The 22,184-nt window shown below is 41.9% G+C and overlaps 1 protein-coding gene across 1 annotated transcript in view; it reads right to left on the reverse strand.

Annotated features, from left to right (window-relative positions):
- Positions 1–6,929: 6,929 nt before the first annotated feature.
- Positions 6,930–22,184, reverse strand: part of NUP93 (nucleoporin 93) — a 133,711-nt gene continuing 118,456 nt past the window's right edge. Inside the window, exons 13-22 of the mRNA XM_024209982.2 lie at positions 21,611–21,802; positions 21,208–21,334; positions 21,020–21,092; positions 20,584–20,628; positions 19,671–19,787; positions 18,873–18,991; positions 16,446–16,563; positions 15,989–16,072; positions 13,831–13,959; positions 6,930–7,164 (exon numbers count right to left, since the gene is read on the reverse strand). Of these exons, the coding sequence (XP_024065750.1) occupies positions 7,054–7,164; positions 13,831–13,959; positions 15,989–16,072; positions 16,446–16,563; positions 18,873–18,991; positions 19,671–19,787; positions 20,584–20,628; positions 21,020–21,092; positions 21,208–21,334; positions 21,611–21,802 (1,115 nt within the window). The 3' untranslated portion in view covers positions 6,930–7,053. The remainder of the gene's footprint in view (positions 7,165–13,830; positions 13,960–15,988; positions 16,073–16,445; positions 16,564–18,872; positions 18,992–19,670; positions 19,788–20,583; positions 20,629–21,019; positions 21,093–21,207; positions 21,335–21,610; positions 21,803–22,184) is intronic.

The raw sequence follows: 22,184 nt of genomic DNA on the forward strand, positions 1-22,184 counted from the left end.
GTTAGCCACAAACGGCATGCAGCCAGCCGGAGGAATAACTGCAGGCCAGAGACCTTGACAGCCAGAAGTAACTCATGGTTTAGCTTACGTAGCAACAGCAAACACTCCTTACCTAGTTCAAACAAATGCTGGGGGGGGAAACCTGAAAAAAGGCTATTTATATTTTTAACTGTTCTTTTACTGGGCAAGCAACACATGCTAGAACTATACAGTGATGATTTTTAGCTTTGCTGCTAAAAAATGTTCCCTCTATGTAAACCCAGCCTTCCCCTGCAAAAAATATAGTTTAAAATGTCCTTAAACACATGCCCACTCAGAGGTAGCAGTCTATCCACTGTATACCCATTTGTCAATTAACTAAGTCCATGAAGCTAGAAGACCTGTTATACTGAAGTCAAGATACTGACAGATGTTTCATTAAAGAGATGTTACGACCAGAAATGTGACATGTACAATGGCACTTTCCTACTCAACAACTCTGCTCCCTGTTTGTCGTCAGTCAGAGCTACTTACTTCAATAGCAAGGTTTCCTTTTTTTTACCCCGTCACCACTGCAGCTCTAACACAGCTAAGAGAACGAGCTGCATGCTATTGAATATTGAGGAGCCCTCCTTGGAACAGTTAACTTAAGTTCCAACTGGAGAATCTTTATGGCTGGGGATGAGGCACAGAGCCAGAAAGAACCTCATGGTATTGTCAGATTCCAGCTTTAGTTTGCAGTGTTGACAGTTGAACAAAACCCCAAACCTTGTTCTTTCACTTATACCCTGAGCAAACGTTACCGGGGATCGCTGGGGCAAACGCTCTTCTCCAAGACAAATGAGCAGAGCTTCATTGACTCCAGTGGCGTTTCGCCAATTTACAGCAGCAGAAAACTTGGCTCGTTCATGGAAAAAATATGACACCTCACAGTCACTTTCTGGAGAGTAACTGTACTTTAGTTCACTCGGAGGATCTGGCAATAGTTTCAGAGAAATACTTTGGCCAATGGAAGTTTTTACCCTTTAGACTAAGGCCCTTCATGCAATACGGTTTCCTAGAAAGGTGATTCCACGACCTCCCTTGAAAGTCTATTCCAGTATTCTCATATCCTTATTGTTGGAAAGATTTCCCTAATATCTAACTTAAATCTCCATTTCTCCTTCTATCTTCAGTGGACATGGAGAGCAACTGATCACCATCCTCTCTCTAACAGCTCTTAACATAGTTCAACACTTACCAGGTCCCCCCTTCACTCTTCGTTTCTCAAGACTAAACATGCCCAGGTTTTATTTTTTTAGATATTCCTGCTCTCTCCGTTGCTGAATGAGACTTGCTTGTCACCACCCCACCCAAGACACCTGTGTTAGGATGCTGGGTTACAAGGACCATTGAAAAAGATCAGTCTAACTCAGTTGGTAGGACCAGGCCTTTGGTTGGCGTTGCCCCGAACATCATGGGCCTGAAGTTTACCAGAATGGTGGAGAACTAGAGCATCATAATAGTACCTTGAACAATGGCTGGTTTACTCGTTAGGGGAGAACTGGTATTGTGCCTTTGAAAGACACCAGTTAGCATCAGAACAGAGATGGAAAAGGGTTATTCGATCAATCCAGACCATCTCTGTGCCAGCACAGGATTGTTCTCTACAGGATACGTATAGAATCACAGAAGTTAGAAGAGTGCCAGGCCCAATACGTGGCTCCGATCCCCACCCTGTGATGAATAATCTCATGTTCTCCCAGCTGAGACCAGACCTCACCTAGAGCACTGATTACCGTATCTCGGAAAAGGAGAGGACTATCTTTGAGAAGATGCTGCGCAGAGCAACTAGACCGGAAGAGTAAAAAAATCCCAACCAACCAACCAACCAGCGAACAAACAAAACGCATGGGAGGGAAAAGAGCTTCGGCAGTGACAGTATTTCTGGGCAGGTCACAAAAAAAGCTCTGAAGGGAATTAATATTACAAACAAACCAACCATGCCTCCTGGCTAAAGACTCACAAACTAGAGAGTAAAGTAAACACCTTAAGAAACCGAGGAGCAATGGAACAGAGGCAAACACATTTCATGCCACGGGCAGCTGAACACAGCTGTAACAAATAGAAACCAGGACAAGGGGCAGAGAGAAATGCAATAAAATATGTGTATTTGGAGCTTCTTAAGAAAAAACTGAAAATAGGCCAGCTGAATAAAGCAGAAAGAAGTTCTTTTCTACATGGCAGAATCCCAAGGGAGCACAAATTCAAAGCTTCCCACTTCTCTAAGAATAAACTTGTAACCATAAGACTTATTTAATCTCAAATGTTTACAGCAGAGTAACAGATGGAGAGCCACTAGGGCCCTGATTCAGCGAAGCAGCTAAAGCCCTGCCCTATGCAGCAAAGCACTTATTTGTGGCAGAGCAGAGATGGATTTACTAGGTACAGAATATGGCACAGTGGCCAAGGCACAGAGTCCGCTGTCCTGGGAACATAAAGGAGATTTATTGTACAGGAATTAGCACCACCTGCACTGGGCACGGATGGGAGAAGAGACCAGGAGGTGCTTTTCCCTTCCTTGAGAACTACCGGGCCCGTGGAAAGCAAAGGGAATGGAAAACAAAAGCCCTCCACTTAGGTCTATGCAGCCCTCCCATCAATGATATCAATCCCTGACTGGAGGAAGGTGGGATCTGGAAACGTGGGCAAAACCACCCTTGGTATGGACACCCGTGATCGTCTGCTAGCCTCCTGCAAGAGCAGATTTACAAAAAGAGCAACATGCTCGTGGGATGAGGCCACCCCACTACGTTCGAGGATTTAAGCTGGACTATGGGCAAGATCTCCAAGGAAGAAAGACTAAAGCTGAGCTACTTTGAAACCTATAAACCTAGCATGAAACACAACAGTGTTATTTCCCTGGTACTTTATTCATCAGGGTGTCCCAAATTGCCTATGCCCTGCAACCAACTAGGACTCTGCTAGTGTTGAGTGCTAGGATGGAGCTTTCCAGGGTTAGCACCATGTTTTCTTAGCCAAGGGTCTTCATCTATGGGATCCATTTCCCTGTCAGTGCCCTAGAGACAGGGCTCGTGGGCTGTTAGAGCACAGCGCAAAGCATCCCTGTTTCAGCCCAGCTTTTGCTTAAGAGGCCACAGAGGCAGGAGTTACAGCCACTGTGTCATGGAAGGAGCAGCTTAAAATGAGGTTTGCTTCAATGGGTCTGTTTTTTGGTAATTATTTCGTGTTCAGGCTGTGAGATCATAGCCGTGTAGAGCTGGAAGGGATCTTGAAAAGTCATCAAGTCCAGCCTCCTTCACTGAGGCAAGACCAAGTGAACCTAGACCATCCCCGTTTGTCCAACTTGTTCTTAAAAAACTTACAGTGACGGGGATTCCACAACCTCCCTTGGAAGCCTGTCCCAGAGCCTAACTATCCTGAGAGTTAGAGAGTTTTTCCTAATATCTACCCTGAGTCCCGCTTGCTGCAGATCAATCCCATTACTTACCTTCAAGGGACAAGGAGAACAATTGATCACCATCCTCTTTATAACAGCCCTTAACATATTTGAAGACTTATCAGATCCTCATCTCAGTCTTTTCTCAAGACTAAACATACCCAGTTTTTTAACCTTTTCTCCCAGGTCAGGTTTTCTAAAGCTTTGATCATTTTTGTTGCTCTCCTCTGGACTCTCTCCAAATTGTCCACATCTTTCCTAAAGTGCGGCACCCAGAATTGAGCACAGTACTCCAGCCGAGGCCTCACCAGTGCTGAGTTGAGTGGGACAATATAGGACACTCTTGTTAATACACCCCAGAATCAAATTAGCTTTTTAGCAACTGCATCATATTGTTGACTCATTTTCAATTTGTGATGCACTATAATCCCCAAATCCCTTTCAGCAGGACTACCATCTAGCCAGTTATTTCCCATTTTGTAACTGCATTAGGTTTTTCCTTCCTAAAAATGCATTTGTCTTTACTGAATTTCAGACCAATTTTTCTAACATGTCAAGGTCATTTTGAATTCTATTCCTGGCCTCTAGAGTGCTTGCAACCCCTCCCAGCTGGTGTCATCCGCAGATTTTCTAAGCATACTCTGCATTCCATTATCCATTAATGAAAATATTGAATAGTACCAGAACTGATCCCTCTGGGACCCCCAGGAGATGCATCCTCCCAGTTTGACAGCAAACCATTGAGAACTACTCTTTGACTAAGGTCTTTCAGCTACTTGTGCACCCACTTTATAGTAATTTCATCTAGACCACATTTCCCTACTTTGCTTAGGAGACTGTCACGTGGCACTGTGTCAAAATCCTCACTAAAATCAAAATATATCACATCTACCACTTCCCCCATATCTATGGGATGCCTCTGCCATCCTAATAGACCAGGTTTGAAAAAACAATCATCAGCTGTGCAAAGGACCAAGAGTCCTTTAATCATCCAAATTCAAGAACAAAATTACACCAATAAAATAACATGGCTTACTAGCTAACCAGAGTGGGAACAGGTAACACACAAGCCACCAAGATAAACCTGCATTGGAAACTACAGTAATAAAAACAAGCATCGGGAAGTCTTCCATCCCACCGTAAAGATGCACCAATGCAAATAACCGAGGGGGTGGAATTATAAACAAGCAGGCCTTTCAGGAAAAAGGCCTGGTCCTCTCAAGGTGATCTCTTCGGAGAGGGAGCAGTTCCAGTGCTGCCTCAGGACAAGGCATGATTCCTTGGGTCCTATATTACATAGGGTGTTATAAGGTAACGACTAAGGACGTCCTGTCAGTGCACTTGCTGACGTACAGACAGGTGGAGAATTGGGGAAGGAAGAGAGAGGGGACTGGACTTCACCTGAAAAAACACAAGTGAAATAATTCGGTCAATGATTATTAAACAGCCGGCTTTAGAAAAGACGCTCCACTCTCTTGTGTCGTTTTCAGCCCTGTGCTCTTTAGCAGATCAGACTAAGTGGTGAAGTGGGTCATATCAGGAAATGCCCAAACATACCAGAAATATTAAAGACTGGAGATTTTCATGTTGAATTAGTGATGTTTTTTTCATTATGAAATCATGATGCAGGCAGTTAGCTGGTACGTAGGATCACTCCAATACATCCTCCAGGCCTTGTCTACATTATGTGTGAAAGTCGATCTAAGCTACGCAATCTGAGTTACGTTAGTAGTGTGACTCAAATCGACGTAGCTTAGATCTATGTACCGTGGGGTCCACATTATGCTATGTCGACAGAAAATGCTCTCCCATCGACTCCCCTTACTCTTCTCGTTCCGGTGGAATACAGGAGTCGACGGGAGAGCAATCTGTGGTCGATTTAGCGGGTCTTCACTAGCCCCACTAAATCTACCATCGATGTATCGATTGCCACGCGTCAATCCCCCGGGAAGTGTAGACAAGCCCCCAATAACATTTAGGTATCTCAACATCCCCTCCCTTACCTGTGCTCTCATCTTATGCCTCCTCCTGTCCTCTCTTACACTTTACACTCTTCAGGCCAGAGAACGTGTCATATTTTGTAGAGCGCCACATACTGGTATTGATCATTTGTATAGCACTACAAATGTAACAGTCATCTTTCTAACAGGTTAGTGCCACAGTCTAGAATTCCCCAGGACTAAGTCTACCCCTGCGTGCTGTCTTGTGGTTTCTTGTCAAGCGAAGAAAAGTTGACAAAATTAGGAATAACAAAGACTTAGTAAAAGGTGGTTAGAAAAATCTGACCCAACAGTTTGTAAATCATTCAGAACAGCAACTAGCAGTGTGTTTATATATCCCTCTACATGCATTACAAATCATACACAGTGATGCAAAATGGGAAACCAGTTCTTCCCATCCTGGGCACGGAGATACTATTCTGTGTATTAACCTCTTGACTGTTGGATCGTCTCTTTGAAACAAAAGAGAAGTCTTGACTGGCTAAAAAGTGACTGGTATTTAGCGAGACTCTTCTGTTCAAATCTTTTTCTGAAATATCGTCCTTTTGAATCAGTTACAATAGTTTCTATTTTTCTTTGGAAACCTCACTGATTCCTGCAAAGACTTCAGTGCAGTTAGATTGGATCTCCACCAGCGTACGTGAGCTCAGAATCTGGCCACATATTTTAAACCTCCTCTGAAGGGTCAATTTATGCTACCTATCCTTAGGCTTGGAAGGATTCGATTTTTATCAGTAAAATGTCGGCAAACATCAATTTCACCATACACAGTAACCCATGAAAAAAATATTTCCATTGATAATCTCAATTTACAGATAGGCAAAGTAAGGAAAATGGTGCTTGAGAACTTATTATAGTTTGATTTAAGGATATTTACTTTGTACATTTTGAAGGGATGTTGACAATTTGTGTTAGAAAGCTTTGATTTTTTAAAATCGCGGTATCTGAGGTCATTAAATAATTATTGTCTGACCTCCCCCCCCGCCCCCAATTTCCTGCAACTGTGAAAATTTAAATTGATAAAAATTAAAAATACAAAAAATAAACATTGATATTATTAACCAAAACTATAAAAAATAAAAATCTAGTTCGGCCAAGCCTACTGTTCTATATAAAACTGAACTGCAGCATATAAAGGTATATAGTTATTCACGAGAGAACAGTGTATGCTATGTACAGCATCTCTTATGTAATAATGCAAAGTACATATACATATTTTCAACTTTTAAATTACCTTCATTTTTCAAAGAAACCCAAAAAGGTTAAGATTTCCAAGCTGTGTGGTTATTAACTGCTCAATTCAGAGAAAACTGCATTGCCATTAAAAGCTTCCTCTGTCACTTCCTGATTGTACGATACAGTAGTTTATTGACCTGTCTAAAAATAAAAGCTACCACATCTCTCTCCGTATGGCCCATTTACTTAAAGCATGTTTTTCTATAAAGCAATTAAAAAAAATAATGAATAAAAAATACAAATCAGTGAAAATAAAAAGATGTCAAAAACAAATATAAACCAAAGAAATTTATTTTCATCGACAAAAATACAGGATACAAAATGATATTGGGCCCATCCTCTTAAAGAACTAATGACAGGAAGGGGATGATGCTACAGTTCTAACTGAAAGCATCTGTGCTAATTCATAAGGACCTCCATCTGCACCAGTCTTGCATTCGTGTCTCCTGACGTTCTGTAGGGGATCATTCCAGCAAATGTTATCAGTGCACGAGCTTGGGACCGGAGTTGCTAAGAAATAAAAAAATAAAGTACCAGTTACTTTAAATTAGGTCCATCGAAACACCACTCAGCTCTGAACAGTGGTTCATTTACAGATTCATTTCTGAAACACTCCCAAATCAAACAGGCACAGATAATCTGTCTTTCACACTGTTACTCTTCTGACAATGCTTCTCCACAGTTAGCAAGGAAATCCAATTATTTTCATTTGTGAATGTCAAAAGTATGTTGAGTCACCCATTCATTTAAAAATCCTATTGATGTAAAATTTCCCTCAAAAAGGCTTTTTCAGCAACAGAGTATTACCCTGCTGCAAGAACAATCTCACTGATTTCCATCACTGTATCAAAATTCTTCTCTATTTTAAAATAAGACTAAGAAATGCAAATTAAAAATAAATAAATCACATCAATGCAATGTGACAATTGACACTTTAAAGCACAAATGAGAGGAAATACAAACGTATTGACCCAGGAAGTCAGCCACACTACACAAACATTTAGGTCTTCATTCTCGATTACACTAAGGCCCTTACACCACACTGGCAGAGTGGGTAATACCCCTTTTAAGGTGCCTTTACTCTGCCGCAGCAGTGAATGTAACTGAGAATCAGGCCTATAAAGGTATTAAATTAATGTTAACACCCTATACTGTAACAGAAAATACGACAGGTGCACGAAGGTGGCCATGTTGCAGCTGCAGAATCTAAAACTATTTTTTTTAAATTTCCTGAATTAAAAAATTAAATGCATAAAACCCAACTCGGATATCTTGAGAATGTTTCCGGGTTACATGGTTAGGTTAGCCATATTCTGTGCATACTAAATCAGAGGCTGAAAACTGAGGCTTTTGTTAGCCTGCAGTAAGGTTTTCCTCCTAAACATGAAGTATCCTTAAATTGTTATACTGAAAAGTCTGTGTTTAGAGACATAATGGGACTCAAGATCATTCTTCAGTCTGCTGGATGAATTGGGAAGTTGAAGCAACCATGATTGTTGTGGGCATATCAATGGTTAATCAAGGGCAGGATGAATCAGGGTACAGGGGATTTACAAACCACAGTTATTGAACCCTATTGTAGCTGGAGTCCGTAACAACGGCACCCCTGCACCCGGTCTGGACAAGACCATCCCTTTTCAGTACAATATTAAACAGGTTATTTGGCCAATGGAAACAGAACCTGGTTGTATGTAATTTAATAAGGGCATCCACATTTGGCTAATGTATAAATTTAGTGTCTCAAATTTAAGAAAAATTGGATTAATAATATAGGAAAATACTAAACAATTTTCATTTAATACTGAGCTCAAACGTCATTTTATTCCACTTGTGATATATCAATAGCACGTGTATAAACCCCTTCAGCTGTTTTCTAAAGGGCTGGCACTACACAAAACTAGACGGCACAGCTGCCATACAGCACCACATTTTGATCTGGTGCTGCAATCCTGTTGGTCATCCCTCACGAGTTCAGCAAGGTTGGGCTGAATAAGGATTTGGATGAGAGACCTCCAAGAACACCTACGTGCTGCCAGCGGTGCTGCTGGCGATTCAGCAGGGGGCACTCTTCCCTCTGAGTCAGTGCAGCAGCAATACACTGCTGGAGGTGACCTCTCAAGGGAGATGCAAGGCCAAGGTTCTGACGATCGGCAATCACTCAGATCCCATTGCAATTTATGAGGCAGTAGGTTATTTAATATATTTCATAGAGTTTAAGGCCAGAAGGGACCATCAGATCATCTAGCCTGACCTCCTGTATATTAGAGGCCATTAAATTTCACCCAGTTAGTCCTGTGTTGGGTCCAATAACCTGGGTCTCACTGAGGGTATGTCTACATTGAAACGTAAGCCCATGCTGGAGCCCAGGCTCAAGCCTAACTCCCCTTGTGTCTACACTGCAATTGCGCCGACACAGGGCTCGGACCCAGGTCCCAAGACTCTAGAGGGCTGGAGGGTCCAAGCTCGAGTTAAGCTGGGACCCAGGGTCTGAGCTCTGTGCTTTGCAGCATAGACACAGCCTCACTTGACTCAGGTCCCAGGGGTGAGCCGGAAATATCCCACAATTCCATGGGACAACTTCCTTAGCCCGCTCTAGCCCAACAACCTGCAATGCACTCTGCTGAAAATGGAAGCCACGACAGCAGCTCAGGTCAGCGTTAACCCATTGTGTTCCGATCACCGATTTGCAAGCACGCGATCAGAGAGCTTCCTGGGTTTGCAACGGAGAATGAACCCATCAAGCCCGTTGCAAAGCCAGCTGCTTCCGGATAACGTGTAGCACAGTCCTAGGGCTAGACCAACTATTCTTTGGGGGGCAGGGGGAGCACTAGAGACTGTGGGACAGAGTTACTTGGACTCGGGTCTATGCACTGCATTGTGGACACCAGAGCCCTAGGTTCAAGCATGGGTCAGAAAATTCTTAACACAGGGTTAAAATACAATGTAGATGCTCAAGCCCAAGGTTCCCTAACGTGGGTCAGCTGACTCAAAACCACGATTTGAGGACTTCAATAACTCAGACATAGGTTAGGGGTTTGATACAGGAGTGGGTGGGTGAGATTCTGTGGCCTGCGTTGTGCAGGAGGTCAGACTAGATTATCATAATGGTCCCTTCTGACCTTAAAGGCTATGAGTCACACTAACCCTGGGTTTACACTGCAGGGCAGACATACCCTAAGGCATTTCAGTCCTCAGGCAGAGAACAGGAGGGAGCAAGTTGCTACCAATGCCTGAGGCCCCTGCAACGTCAGGAAAATTATAAAGTGAGCTATGGGATATTAATCCTAGTAACCTAGCCAAATCCCAAATCCGGGGACAACTTTCTGTACACAGACTCTGAGTCACCCCTGCACTTTCTCCCACCACCACCATTTTCCGCTTACGCTCTTCCTACGCTGTTGTGTACAGTGGCAGTGCAGTCACATTTTGCCCCACAGGTGGGCTGCATTTCAGTGGTGGGCGAAGTGATCGCCGAGTAGAACTGAATCGGTTACATCTGTAAATTACACGTTTGCAGTGTGATTCTTTGAGATGAAAGCGCTTTACAAAAAGGCAAGAAATGATGATGATGATGATGAATACTAAGGCTGAGGAGCAGGGAATAAACAGTGACCTCTTCAAAGTCAGTGCATTTACTGTCCCCCTTATCTTTTCACTGGTGATGATACGGGAGCCAACATAGTTTTAAAAAGCCATTCTGATCCCCAGCAGTAAGGGGTGGAGGTTTTCAGAGAAGGTTAAAAGAAGCCTAGAGATGTTGGTGTTCCATTGGTTGTAATTACTTAATGATCATTCAGGAAGAAATCAACGAAACAACACAACACAACTTTCACTTGTGCTTTGAAATAAAACTGCAAATAAAAAGAGCCCTGTGGCTTTTTCACTTCATATTTCCTCTGCCAGGAGAATGCCCTTCAGCTGTCCCAAGGAGTTAATAGCAAATCACTGGGCGAGTGTATTACATGGCAGTGACGTGTTAATTAGGTTTTAGCTGCCACTGCCATTAAAACCATGTTTTCCCAGATCGTAATTTGGCTTGCTGTAATCTGTATCGGACTGAAACTTGGCAAACAGACCAGGTCTGGCTGGATAGGAATTTTGTTTCTTAATCCATGTCGCCAATTAATTTCATCATTAAATAAATTCCTAAAAATTGCTCTACTTAAAAACCCAGCTATTTAAAAAATATTTGAAGAGGTAGCTTGGCTTTCAACTGGCATTGGGAAAGCTAGAGATGATGATTATTATTTTAATGGAAGCAGGAAGATTGAAAAAGCAAAACAGCGCACGTGTACCACCACTGGTGGTATTCTTATACACCCCATTGCTGTGTGCTCGATATGGATCCTATACAACTCCCCCTGATTTCACTGGAATATGGCTCAAGATGGTCACCCTAGTGGCACCAATGGGCACATTTAAGTGGCGATTAAGAGAATTATGTTCTTCTAACTCAGGGTCCCATTCTCCCCTGAGAAGGAATAACCTGCATGTGGACTGGAAACCGCAAGAAGTGCTACTTGTGACATTTCCTATTAGTTCTCCTGAAGAGAGGAGGGGTCCCTACCACCGAAGAAGCTAAAGGGCTCCAGGGGACAGTTGCAGGTCTCTAGAGATCTGATGAAGGTAACGGACATCTCTGTGAATAACCTTTGACTCCACACTGCTGCCCAGCCTCTCCTCATCTTGCTGAGTCCCCTGGACAATGCTGACAAGAGCCATGCTGCCAGGAGCTTCCCCGAGAGAGAGAGAGAGAGAGAGAGAGAGAGAGAGAGAGTGAGTGAGTGAGTGAGTGTGTGTGTGTGTATATGTGTGTGTGTGTGTGTTTTCCAAATGTGCAGAGGAGGAAGTGCTCTATAGGAACTCATGTTGGCTTCCCCTGCTGATTTGGGTGGGGGAGATTTTGCTGGAGCAAGGCCCCTTCCTTCTCTCATTCCCCCCCCCCCATAAGCACCCCAACAACAGTGAAACTGGAATGCCACAGAGCCATCCGGGGGGGTTCTGCATGGTAAGGAGAAAGGGAAGCACGCTAGAAAGCCATTATCTACCTCTCCTTCCATGTCCCAAGGGTCAGATCTGTGGGTCTGAGCTCTTCTTTGCAGAAGTAAGGGGAGGATGGTGGCCATAGTTTTGTGGGGTTTCTTACATCCCCCAGCAAATGTAACTAATTCCACAGGAGGGAGATGTCTTCATTCTTGTGGGGTTATGATCAGCACTACTGTCCTCTTCTCCCACAAGTGACTCCACTGAACAGGGCACAGCAGCCACACCGCCCACTGCAATGTCTAATAGTAGGCTCCTGTTGCACAGAAATGGGATGGTACTGAAATAGAAATCCAGTTGTGCCTTTGACCACCACCAAATATCTAAGATGCCACAATGAGGTTAGAAAGCCAGGTAACAAGCTTTCATGCCTGAACTATAGAAGTTAAAAGGATTTTTAAACAAGGAAAATAATCTGTTTTCTGCCATCTCCACAACTGCAACAGCATAGGAATGCACAGGCTGCTCACTAGACACCTTCACAGCAAAGAAGCTAACATTATAAATGGCTCCGGAAAACATACTGGTTTCCTTCTGTGCAAAGTCCTGGAAGCTAGCAGCTAATCCTGTCAATGATCAGCTTTATTATCCCTGGAGAACCATGCACACTACAATGGGACTTGCTGGAGTTATACCTCAGTGGAGATGGCAGAAAACAGAACCTACACAATATGGCACAACACTGTGAAACATGAACAACACACACGCAGTCGAAGGAGAGGGCTTCACATAAAAGCAAGGGACTTTGGAGCTAAGGCTGCCACTCCTCCACCCTTACGGCAGTTCTGGGAGCACATATCATAGGTATTATCTTGCATTATTCTGAGATGGCTTCACATAAGAGTAAGTTAAAAGTGAGGTGACAGCCCAACTGCTAAAAGTCCTTCCTTGCTTCTGCCAGTCTAGGCTACAACTGTTATTGCAAGGCAGGGTTTTGTAGTTAAATAACCTATACAAGTATAGGCTGTACATCAAAGCAAAAAGGTACTTTATCACCTTGATTTTTAAAAAATGTAAACTTCACTCTCTTTTAAATGTATCTATTGTGGAAGAGGTTCTCTCTAATACTGAAATGTGCAAGTCAAGTTATAGTATTTGCCTAGTATGTGATAAACGCATGAAATAAAGCTGGCTTTGACCTGAGTTATTAACTCTAAAAGGGGAATTTATTTTTCCCCCTAACCAGTTAAATTAAAGGCCGAGTTCCTGTACTCCTTACTCAGGCCTATCCATGGGAAATTTACTTGAGTAGAGACTTCAGGTTTGGTCCCAGTCACAACCAGCAATACTGAAAACTCTCTAGTTCGGTTTAAAGTCTGTTCCTGCAGTGACACATACTGGAGGTTTATTTCGCTGCCCTTGAGTAATTTCTAAATGTTCCTAATGTCCTTCCATGTTTCCTTGGTGTGGAAGTTTGGGATCGTGGGGTCCTGTAAATCCCACCCCACCCAGGTGAAAATGGAAACAAGATCTAGAAATCTGTTTTGTAACATCAGAGACAAAGCACTAACCTAAATGACAGGGGGAGAGGGAGTCCGGTTCTTAACAGTGAACAGTGTAACAGTCAAATCCACTGCATCAATCACTGGGATTCAGTGCATTAGTTATGGGACAATAGCTAATAAAGATCCCATCAATAGGCAAATTTAACACACCTTTTTCTTGATAAGAGGAGGGTACAGGATGTAACTACCTTTTTAAAATCAGCGCAGTGTGATTTACAATGACATTCTTTCCCAACATTAAAGGGTTGAGCCCCCATAAATCTTTGTCCTTACCCTTTTTTTAAAGCCTGCATCCTCACTACAAAGTGGGCGAGCTCAAGCCTTAGTCAACACAGTGCTTGGGCTCTAACTCACGTCCCCAGCCAGGTCAGGTAGCCGAGGCTTAAAGCGCCTCCAAACCCGGGTCAGAGGTTTTTGTGCGTGGGTCACAGGCTAAAACCCGGCTAAGAGCCCAGGTTAACTGCAGTGTAGACATGCCCTAAGCAAGCTGTCTTGTAAGTGAATAACAAGTCAGTCTAAGATAGTGACCATCTGAGGTTTGTTGTTACATACATTTGAGACCCAAAATCTTGAAGAAGAAAAGCATTCAGCAAACATCACTGACCGACGAGAAGGACTATAACCTTACCGAATCTCTATCCTCCATTACACGCTGGGGTCTCGCAGGAGTGGCAGGGCTTGTACCTTTCATCCTCTTGTATTGCGTGAACAAAATATTCATGGTCGCAAGAAGGACCTCAGATAAATTGTGTCTGATCTATGCAAAGAAAAAAAAGAACACAAGGGAATGAAGAGCAGGTCAACCCGGAGTCATTACTGTTAGTAGAAGAGGTCAGAAAGCGGAGCGCTATCTGTTGTTTATACAGGAGGATGTGTTGAGAAATGCCACCTCACAATTAACTTGATTTGAAGATGACTGGGTCATAATGAAGAGAGGATTGTGACTTCAGGTGGGGAATGAGCAGCAGGAGAATATGGACTCTGAAGAAATAAAATATGCTGATTTATGGCAAATATCCAAAGAAATGAAACCAGAGGGAAGAAAAAAGTTGATGACCTCAGCAGAACTGCTTCTAAACAGGACAGATTTCCAAGTTTTCCATGAAGACACCACAGATTTGATTTACAAATCTAGGACATGAAGAGTGAAACTGAAATCAGTACCTTTTTCATTCTTAGTACTGTATGATTTACTGCTCCAAATAGAGTCAAGAGATGACAGCAATGCTGTCATGTCAGCATGGGTACAGTCCCTCAGCATTAGGCTGTTATTCAGTCAGTCAGTCTCCTACTCCTGTATTCATTTCCAAGCTGACAACATCAAGCAAGACATCTTCTTAAAATGTTGGTGTGAGATCAGCTGAACTGGACTTACAAGGCCAACAAAGGCAACCACTATTCATAGACTATCAGGGTTTGAAGGGACCTTGGGAGGTCATCTAGTTCAATCCCCTGCTCAAAGCAGGATGAATCCCCAGACAGATTTTTACCCCAGATCCCTAAATGGCTCCCTCAAGGATTGGGCTCACAACCCTGGGTTTAGCAGGCCAATGCTCAAACCACTGAGCTATCCATTCCCCCCAGTATTAGAAACTGGGTATTACACTGAAGAGATTGCTTTCAAATGGTTCCAGACACTCTTCTCTTTTAAATACTGATCTAACCCTTCGGTCAAAAGGCTGTGGTTCTTCATTAGTAAAAGGTAGGCAGGGAGGATGCTTTACGGATGGGCCATGCACATGCTATGGAATGTTAGAAAATTCCCACTGCTGCTACCATCAATTATGCTGTAGCAGTAAGGGTTGTTTTTTTCTAAAATTCCGTAGTGTTAGCTATGGGCATGGTGGTCATCTGGATACTAATTTTTGTGCTAAGATGACAGAAAGCACAGTAAAGGTTGCTCAAGACGCTTCATCCTACCACTAACCATCATGATAGGGAAAAAAAAATGGTAGGAAAATCCTTCTTTTACCACCTCAACTAGTACTTTGGAGGTGGATGAATTTACAAACAAAGAGTCAAGACCCACAATGTTAAACTCTTTGGTTGTATTTGCACCTGTTAGAATCTAAGGCAGTTTGATTACAGGCAAGTGACTTTAGGGCAACATCTACCATATGTCTGAGTCAGGAAGGAATCAATAAATTCTAAGGCTTGAAGGGAAATGTCATTCATTCATTCACAAGCCTTTCATCTACAAGTTCACTTAGCAACAAAAAACGATTATGCTATTAAAAATCCTCTTTAATATATTTTAAGATTACATCTAACATTTGATATAAGGTTCAAAAGTAAGTGCTAGGGAGGCTTTGCCCCTGGCATGTCAATTTCAATGGACAATTTCCCAGGGTAATTGCTGCAGCCTGCAAACTAGTTATAATTTCCTTTAGTTTGGAAGGAAATAAACCCACGTTCCCTCACATGCTGAGTGGCTGTTGAAAGCATTGAGGACCCAATTCAATACAAATGTTGAAACTTTTCAAATACATTTTCTGAACTCGGTGTTAGAACTCACAAAACATGGTGTGGAAGATTCCAAACAGATCCTGTTCCACAAAATGGATACCAAGTTCTGAGCTTTCTAGTGCCTGATCCTAATGCTGCACGGAGGAGCCCTAGTGGTGTAATGGAAAACGTCGCGCTCAAAGACTAGAATATAGAATTAATCTGGACCTGATCAATAATATTTCCAGTTACAAACTATAAAACGGCAAAACTACAGGGCTCTTCCACTTCTCTGGCAAGACAGAAATAGCAAAAGGTTGAAGGCATAAGGCGTTGCTTACTTCATCGCTGAAATTTCTGAAGGCAGCCACCCTCTCTTCCACACAGTCTTGGCTCAGGGGCACAAGCTTTAGATGTTCAATAATCTACAAAAAGGAGAGCAGGAATAAAAGTAGGCTAAGTAACAGGTTTGTAATTTTGAAATGTTTGCAAAGAACTCGATTAAGTAACTGAATTGTACCCGACTACTCTATTAGACAGCATTTTACCGCTTACCCATTCATTGATGTAGCATGAACATTTTGTTCCGGGGCTACAAACTGTCTCCAGAAAAAAATCTTCCTGATGATCAGATTACAGGAAAGAAATACACTTTTTAAATTCCTGTATCATCACTGCACCTTTTAACTCATTCAATGTAAGATCCCATGACACTTTTTTATTGTTTTAAGTGGTGTTACATGAAATGCTTTGGGTTTACAAGGGCATCGGTAAGTCTGTGCTTCAAATGGAACTTACATCAAAGGCCCTGTCAATGTGACCGGCATGATATTCATCAAAAAATGTGATCAAGTCTAACAGAAGGTAGAATGTGGAGTCAATGGATTTCTTTGTACTTATCCCTTGAGCTTTATACCTGAAAGAAAAAAAGTGTTTACAATTGTACTGTGCAAAACGGCATCCACTTATAGATATGAGTCCCTAACTTGCAATTCCTTGGAAGTTCAGGCTTGAAGCAAAAAGACAACAGCATCTACCAACAAAAAGACAGCTTTCATTTCTCTTAACTAGAACAGAGTTTCTGGCAGCTTTCTCTTTGGCTCACTTTAATTATTTCTCTCACTCCTAATTCTTACTCACAAATAAAATGTGTATTTACATCTACATTGCTAATGTTTCCATATGCAAGTGACAGCTGGCCATGGAAACTGGAATCCTATTTATCTGAAGGGCAGGTGTTGTATAAGCATCTTTAAAATACTGTTTATACAGCATAGTTACCTGTGAAACTTGCTGCCTTGGGATATTCAGGCAAATACCTTAGTAAGACTTTAAAAAGGGCTAGACACTTATGAATATTATTTCTAGCTATACTACCTAGAACAGAAATACAAAGGCTACCAATCCTCATTCTTTACATTCTGAACAGATTGCCAACAGGGTCTGGCTCTCTTCCCCACTCCAGTAGTACAGTGCAGTTGGTCAAGTGCATTATATAGACTTTGAACCGTCCGTCCTCTGATGCATCTTGCATTAGCCATTCTTTGGGACAGAATACCAAACTAGATGGACATTTGGTCTATTCTGTATATGGCATGTCCTCTGTTCCCGTGAAATGATGCAAGAACGTGATCACTGGCCCAAATGCTGCTTGTGTCACTAAAACATTGTCCACAATACATAAGCTGAAGAAAAGCCCTATACAATAATTAAATGGGAAACAGAAACCCATGGCCTAGTCAACTGTCCTGAACATTAGGAAGCACAAGGTGGGGAGAAAAAGCAGAAGTGGCTGATCTAGCCAATGATGGTGTGGCTATAAAGCAGTACTATAGAAAAAGTCATGTTTAAAAATCTCCCTCAGAGACTGAAACTAGCTATTAAAGTGATACTGTAGACTGTTAGATCATAAATTCTAACCATAGGCTTCATTTTCCTTGACTGCTGCTGAGTGATATATCATATTAAGTCAATATAGTACTAATTTTCACTCCTGTTTTAACCCTCACTCTCAGGAGATAGGATAGATTGAAATAGTGACCTGAAAATGTCCCTTTTCAGTAAAGAAAGTCAAAGGTATCAGGCTAAAACTCAACACATCATTTATATGTTTTCTCATTTTAAAAGACAGAAATGCTTCGAAATTTGCTTAGTTTATTTTATTTATTTTTTGCACATCAGAAGGTACTATGGTAAGAATTAAGAAGTTTTCTAAAAGTACCAGGATTTTCCTTTATTGAAACACAGGAATTCCCATACTTCATCAGAAGCATGACGTATAATATCCTGTTTCTGACAACAGCCCCTATCAGATGTTTCAATGGAAGATGTAAAAATGGGACTATTTTGCAACAACATGCCCATGAGAGCAGTTTACTCCGAACCCCAGAAAGTTGGTGGCGCATGAAGGCTGAAGTCCCTTATAAATGTTTATCCCAATTAGTGTATTGTAACAGCAAATGACAATCTTACTGTTCACATAAACATCTTTCTTTTCTGATTCCTATAATGCTCTTTATCTCAATAACATCTCGTGGGAGCAAGCCCCACTGGTTCACTTCATCTTCTGTAAAACGTTCTTATCCGTTTTGAGTTTAAATCTGTTGCCTTTTTAGTCCAAATGCTATTTTATTAAAACAGCAATGAAACAAACCTGGTTCTTGGAAAACAAAGTTTTCAGGATGCTAACCTCCAACACTTCCCTCTGGTCTCCAATTCTCTCAGAACAGCCCCAGTCATTAAAGCTTATTCTTAATTCAACTTTAAGTTAGTGGGTTGCACTACCACTAACGAACAATCACTACTAACTAATTTGCCTAGGGAAATTTCATTAAAAATTCTCTTTCTAAAATGTACAACTAATTATATTTATTGCTGTCTAGATTATATCTCTCTCCCCGCCACCCTCCTTCCTTTCCAGTAATATTGCAGGTCTCCTTTTCTGATTTGACCAAGGGTAATATATCTTGCTTCTGTCAAATTCATCTGACCAGGAACACGAGATTACATTTTCTATGTGTGTAATATACTGTAATTAAAAGCAGGGCAGGGCAAGTTCTGCCCCTTCTCCGTTGAAAACATCAATAAGGACACTGCGCAAGCCAGCATGACAAGGTCAAGAAAACCCTCAGTGTACTGACTGTCAGAGGTGTAGGAACCTGAACTGGAATGGTCAGGTACACTCTAGTCACTTCACAGTCTCAGAGATCCAACTTCCAGTCTTACCTCTCTGCAATGGAATGTGCCATATTCTTCAGCCTCTCTTTGTTAGACTGGGGGGTGCTGATCTGTGGAACCACGGGACTGAGTAATTTATTCATCAGTTCTAATACCTTATCTGGATTCTGTTGAATAATAAAAATACATGAAAGAAAAAGCAATGTTACAGAGCTTGGCTATTGCACCTTGTGAAAAAATGTAAAAGGGCCTGATCCTGGGGGTGCTGAGTGTCTCCCCATTGACAGCAGAGATAGGTAATAATTGAGTGCCCAGTTAGCTAGCCATCTGTTAGATCAGAAAATTGGAAAATCACATGGCATTCCATTCCCTATTAAACAGCTGGCTACCACACCATTCTCTTTGACTTCGGATATATTTCAACAGCAAAATAAGTGTACCTACAGCAATAAAGGCCCTATTGTTTTAGCCTTGTTTCCAAATGCTATTTCAATTAAATATGAAGAACTGGGTAAATTGCTTTGTTGGCCAGAACAATCTTACTCTTGGAAACAATTATTTGAAATGTGGATTGTATATCAATCAGGAACTTAGACTGCTTAAGGACCATATAGCTAAATCCCAGTATGGGTTGGATGTTAAGATCCAAGTCCTCTTTGCTTTACTCATGAATCACCTCAGTAAAGCCAATGGAACAGCTATAGAATGAGATGAGCAAGATTTGGGCTTAACATTGTCAAGACAGTTCACGTTCTGAGATTAAAATAACCTTCAAATCAACGTTGATGTATTTTAAAAGAAGATGAAATAGATAGATATGGATGGCAGCTATGAGAACACATTTACCTTTGCAAGGTCGTAAAGTTTTGCAGCTTCTTCAAATAATCCTTTATTTTCTGCCGCTGAAGCAACTTTGTTAATAATAGGTTTTGTGTCACTAGTAAACTTGTCTATCACTCCTGGCTGATGAGACAAGACAAATGGGGAGGAAAACGGGGGGAAAGCATTTGAAATCAGACAGTATTTAAATTCCTGGAATATTCTGTCAAGGCAATGTCAGATTGTGGTTAGAATGGACTGCACAATTCCATGGGAACAAATAAGAAGGCCACATTAAAAATAGAAAGAGCTCTTGTAAGAGAAGAGTTCTCCAACTGAGGAGTGAGCACTGAGATATCAGCTGTTCCTAATTTATTCAAAATGACCCAGATATGAAGAGAATGAGTATATATAGTCCACATTAACAACGGGGGGAAAAAAATTCACAGGCCATTTATGGGCGCAGCCTCTCGTTTATTATGTAAGCCTTCTTTAACCCAAAACCTAAATCCAACGCCAAAATCTTGGCTGTTGATTATAGAACAGATGAAATCCTGGCCTCACTGAAGTCAGTTGAGAATTTTGCCATCGAATTCAAGAGAGCCAGAATTTCACCCTATGCCTTGTCTCTTTAGATATATACTTTAACTATATCCTCTTTTCATTCTAGACCCCTTGTAATTTGCCTTCCTCCTTGCCAACCATCACCCCTTCACATTTACGCAGCTCACTGATCATTTTGCAAAATGACTTTGTGCTTGCAGCAATAGTCTGCATGCAACTACGGTATTAGATTAGCTGTGAAAAAAAATGCAGGAAAGCCAGAAATAGGCTCGAGAATAACTGGAAAATCATCTTGTGTGCACGCGCACACCCCCACCCATACCCAGAGAATGAGATACATATTGTATCATATCTATACAAAACGCTATCAACTCACCTTCCTACTGCCATCATTCTCCAGCTTCCCCAGAATCATATCGAACTACAGGCACACACAAAAAATAAAGAAAGAAAGGAAATTAACTGCATACCTACTGCAACACACTTGGTAGTAGCCTAAAGTTTCAGTCCTGAGTATACCACAAACAGAGCACTCAGTGAAGCCAAGATTTTTATTTAAAATACATAAAAATGCAAACACCTCTGGTGCTGTATTAAACTAACATCAAACATATGGTCATATGGCCTTTCTGATATATGGATCTGTTCTCCATTGATGCACGCATGTAATGGGAGAGAAACAGACCATGAGAGAAATTAGCTGTCTCACGCCCATTTGGCATAAGTAGTGCACAAGGCCTTGACTTGGCCTTCTATAAAGGGGTGAATTTCACTTTAAGTGAGGAAGGGAGAAAACGGTTACCCAAACATACCTCTCTGCTCTCGATTACTAGCTCACTAACACAACGCAAGAACATGTTCTCTCCTTGGCTATCCTTCTCATTCCTGCAAAATACAAACAAAACAAAAGAAAAAAAAAATCTGTGTGTTTCATAGACCTTCTATGGTTATTACTGAAGTAATATAACTATGCTGCTGAATTTTAGATGCAGGCTCCTACCTGAGAAAGTAAAAATACTGCAGTGCTTCCCTTGGGTCCGTTGACTCAAATTTACGGGTGTAGAGCATCAAAAGGCGAACAAAATTAAGGCGCCTCATGCCAGGAGGGTCGCCGGCTTCATGACTTACTGGGATATTGGAAATAACATGGACCAAAACAAGATTTCTTAGCATCAGACATTTTGGCACCGTCATACATTAACCTAAAGATCAAAGCAGTGTTTCATCCAAGACATTCACTCACTCTCTGAATATCTAAACAGACCCCCACGGTTAACCCTTAGGGAATGCTGGCATGCTTCACTGTTGGTTCAAATAACGGCTTAGGATGGATATGTCCACCTGCAGTCTCTCCAGGGTTAAAGGCCAGGGCTTAATGGTAGCGGGAAGCATGCAGGACTTACACAGCTGTGCGCTCTGCCCAGAAGATTTCAGGAGCAGCTTTAACTCAAAGAGGACCAAAGCAATGTGAACAGCATGACAACGCAAGCGCTCCATCCGGAAGAGAAAAGCAATTGCAGCTTCAAACTGTGCTGTCAAGAACAATACTTGGAAGTAGAGAAGAGGCTGCTGATTCACTGCAAAATGCGATTCGCCTGAGGAAAGAAACATACCCATGTGAGTGAAGAGGATTTTGCAACTGGGATCTGTGACAGTAGGCGCTTCCTGTCACAGTACATCACCATTGTTTACTCACTCCACGTGGAAATAAATACACAAGACAAAACAGAATATCTAATCATACATCTCTGGCTTATCTGTAATTGCCCCATTGCACGTATATCATAAAAGGTTGCAGCAGAACGATGTATACAGCAGAAGGGAACACAGTCACTCATCCTGAAAGGAGTCCCTCTTCTCCCTCCTGACAAAGATGCCTCGATGGGGACAGATTCTCCACTGTCCTGAACCTTGTGTCAACATTTACCCCTGTGCAAAGCAAGTGCAAAACACCACCAAATCAGAATTCTCCACCCA

Source organism: Terrapene carolina, unplaced genomic scaffold (genome assembly GCF_002925995.2).
Source record: "Terrapene carolina triunguis isolate 2854851 unplaced genomic scaffold, T_m_triunguis-2.0 Scaffold130, whole genome shotgun sequence".
In the NCBI taxonomy this organism is placed as follows: domain Eukaryota; kingdom Metazoa; phylum Chordata; order Testudines; family Emydidae; genus Terrapene; species Terrapene triunguis.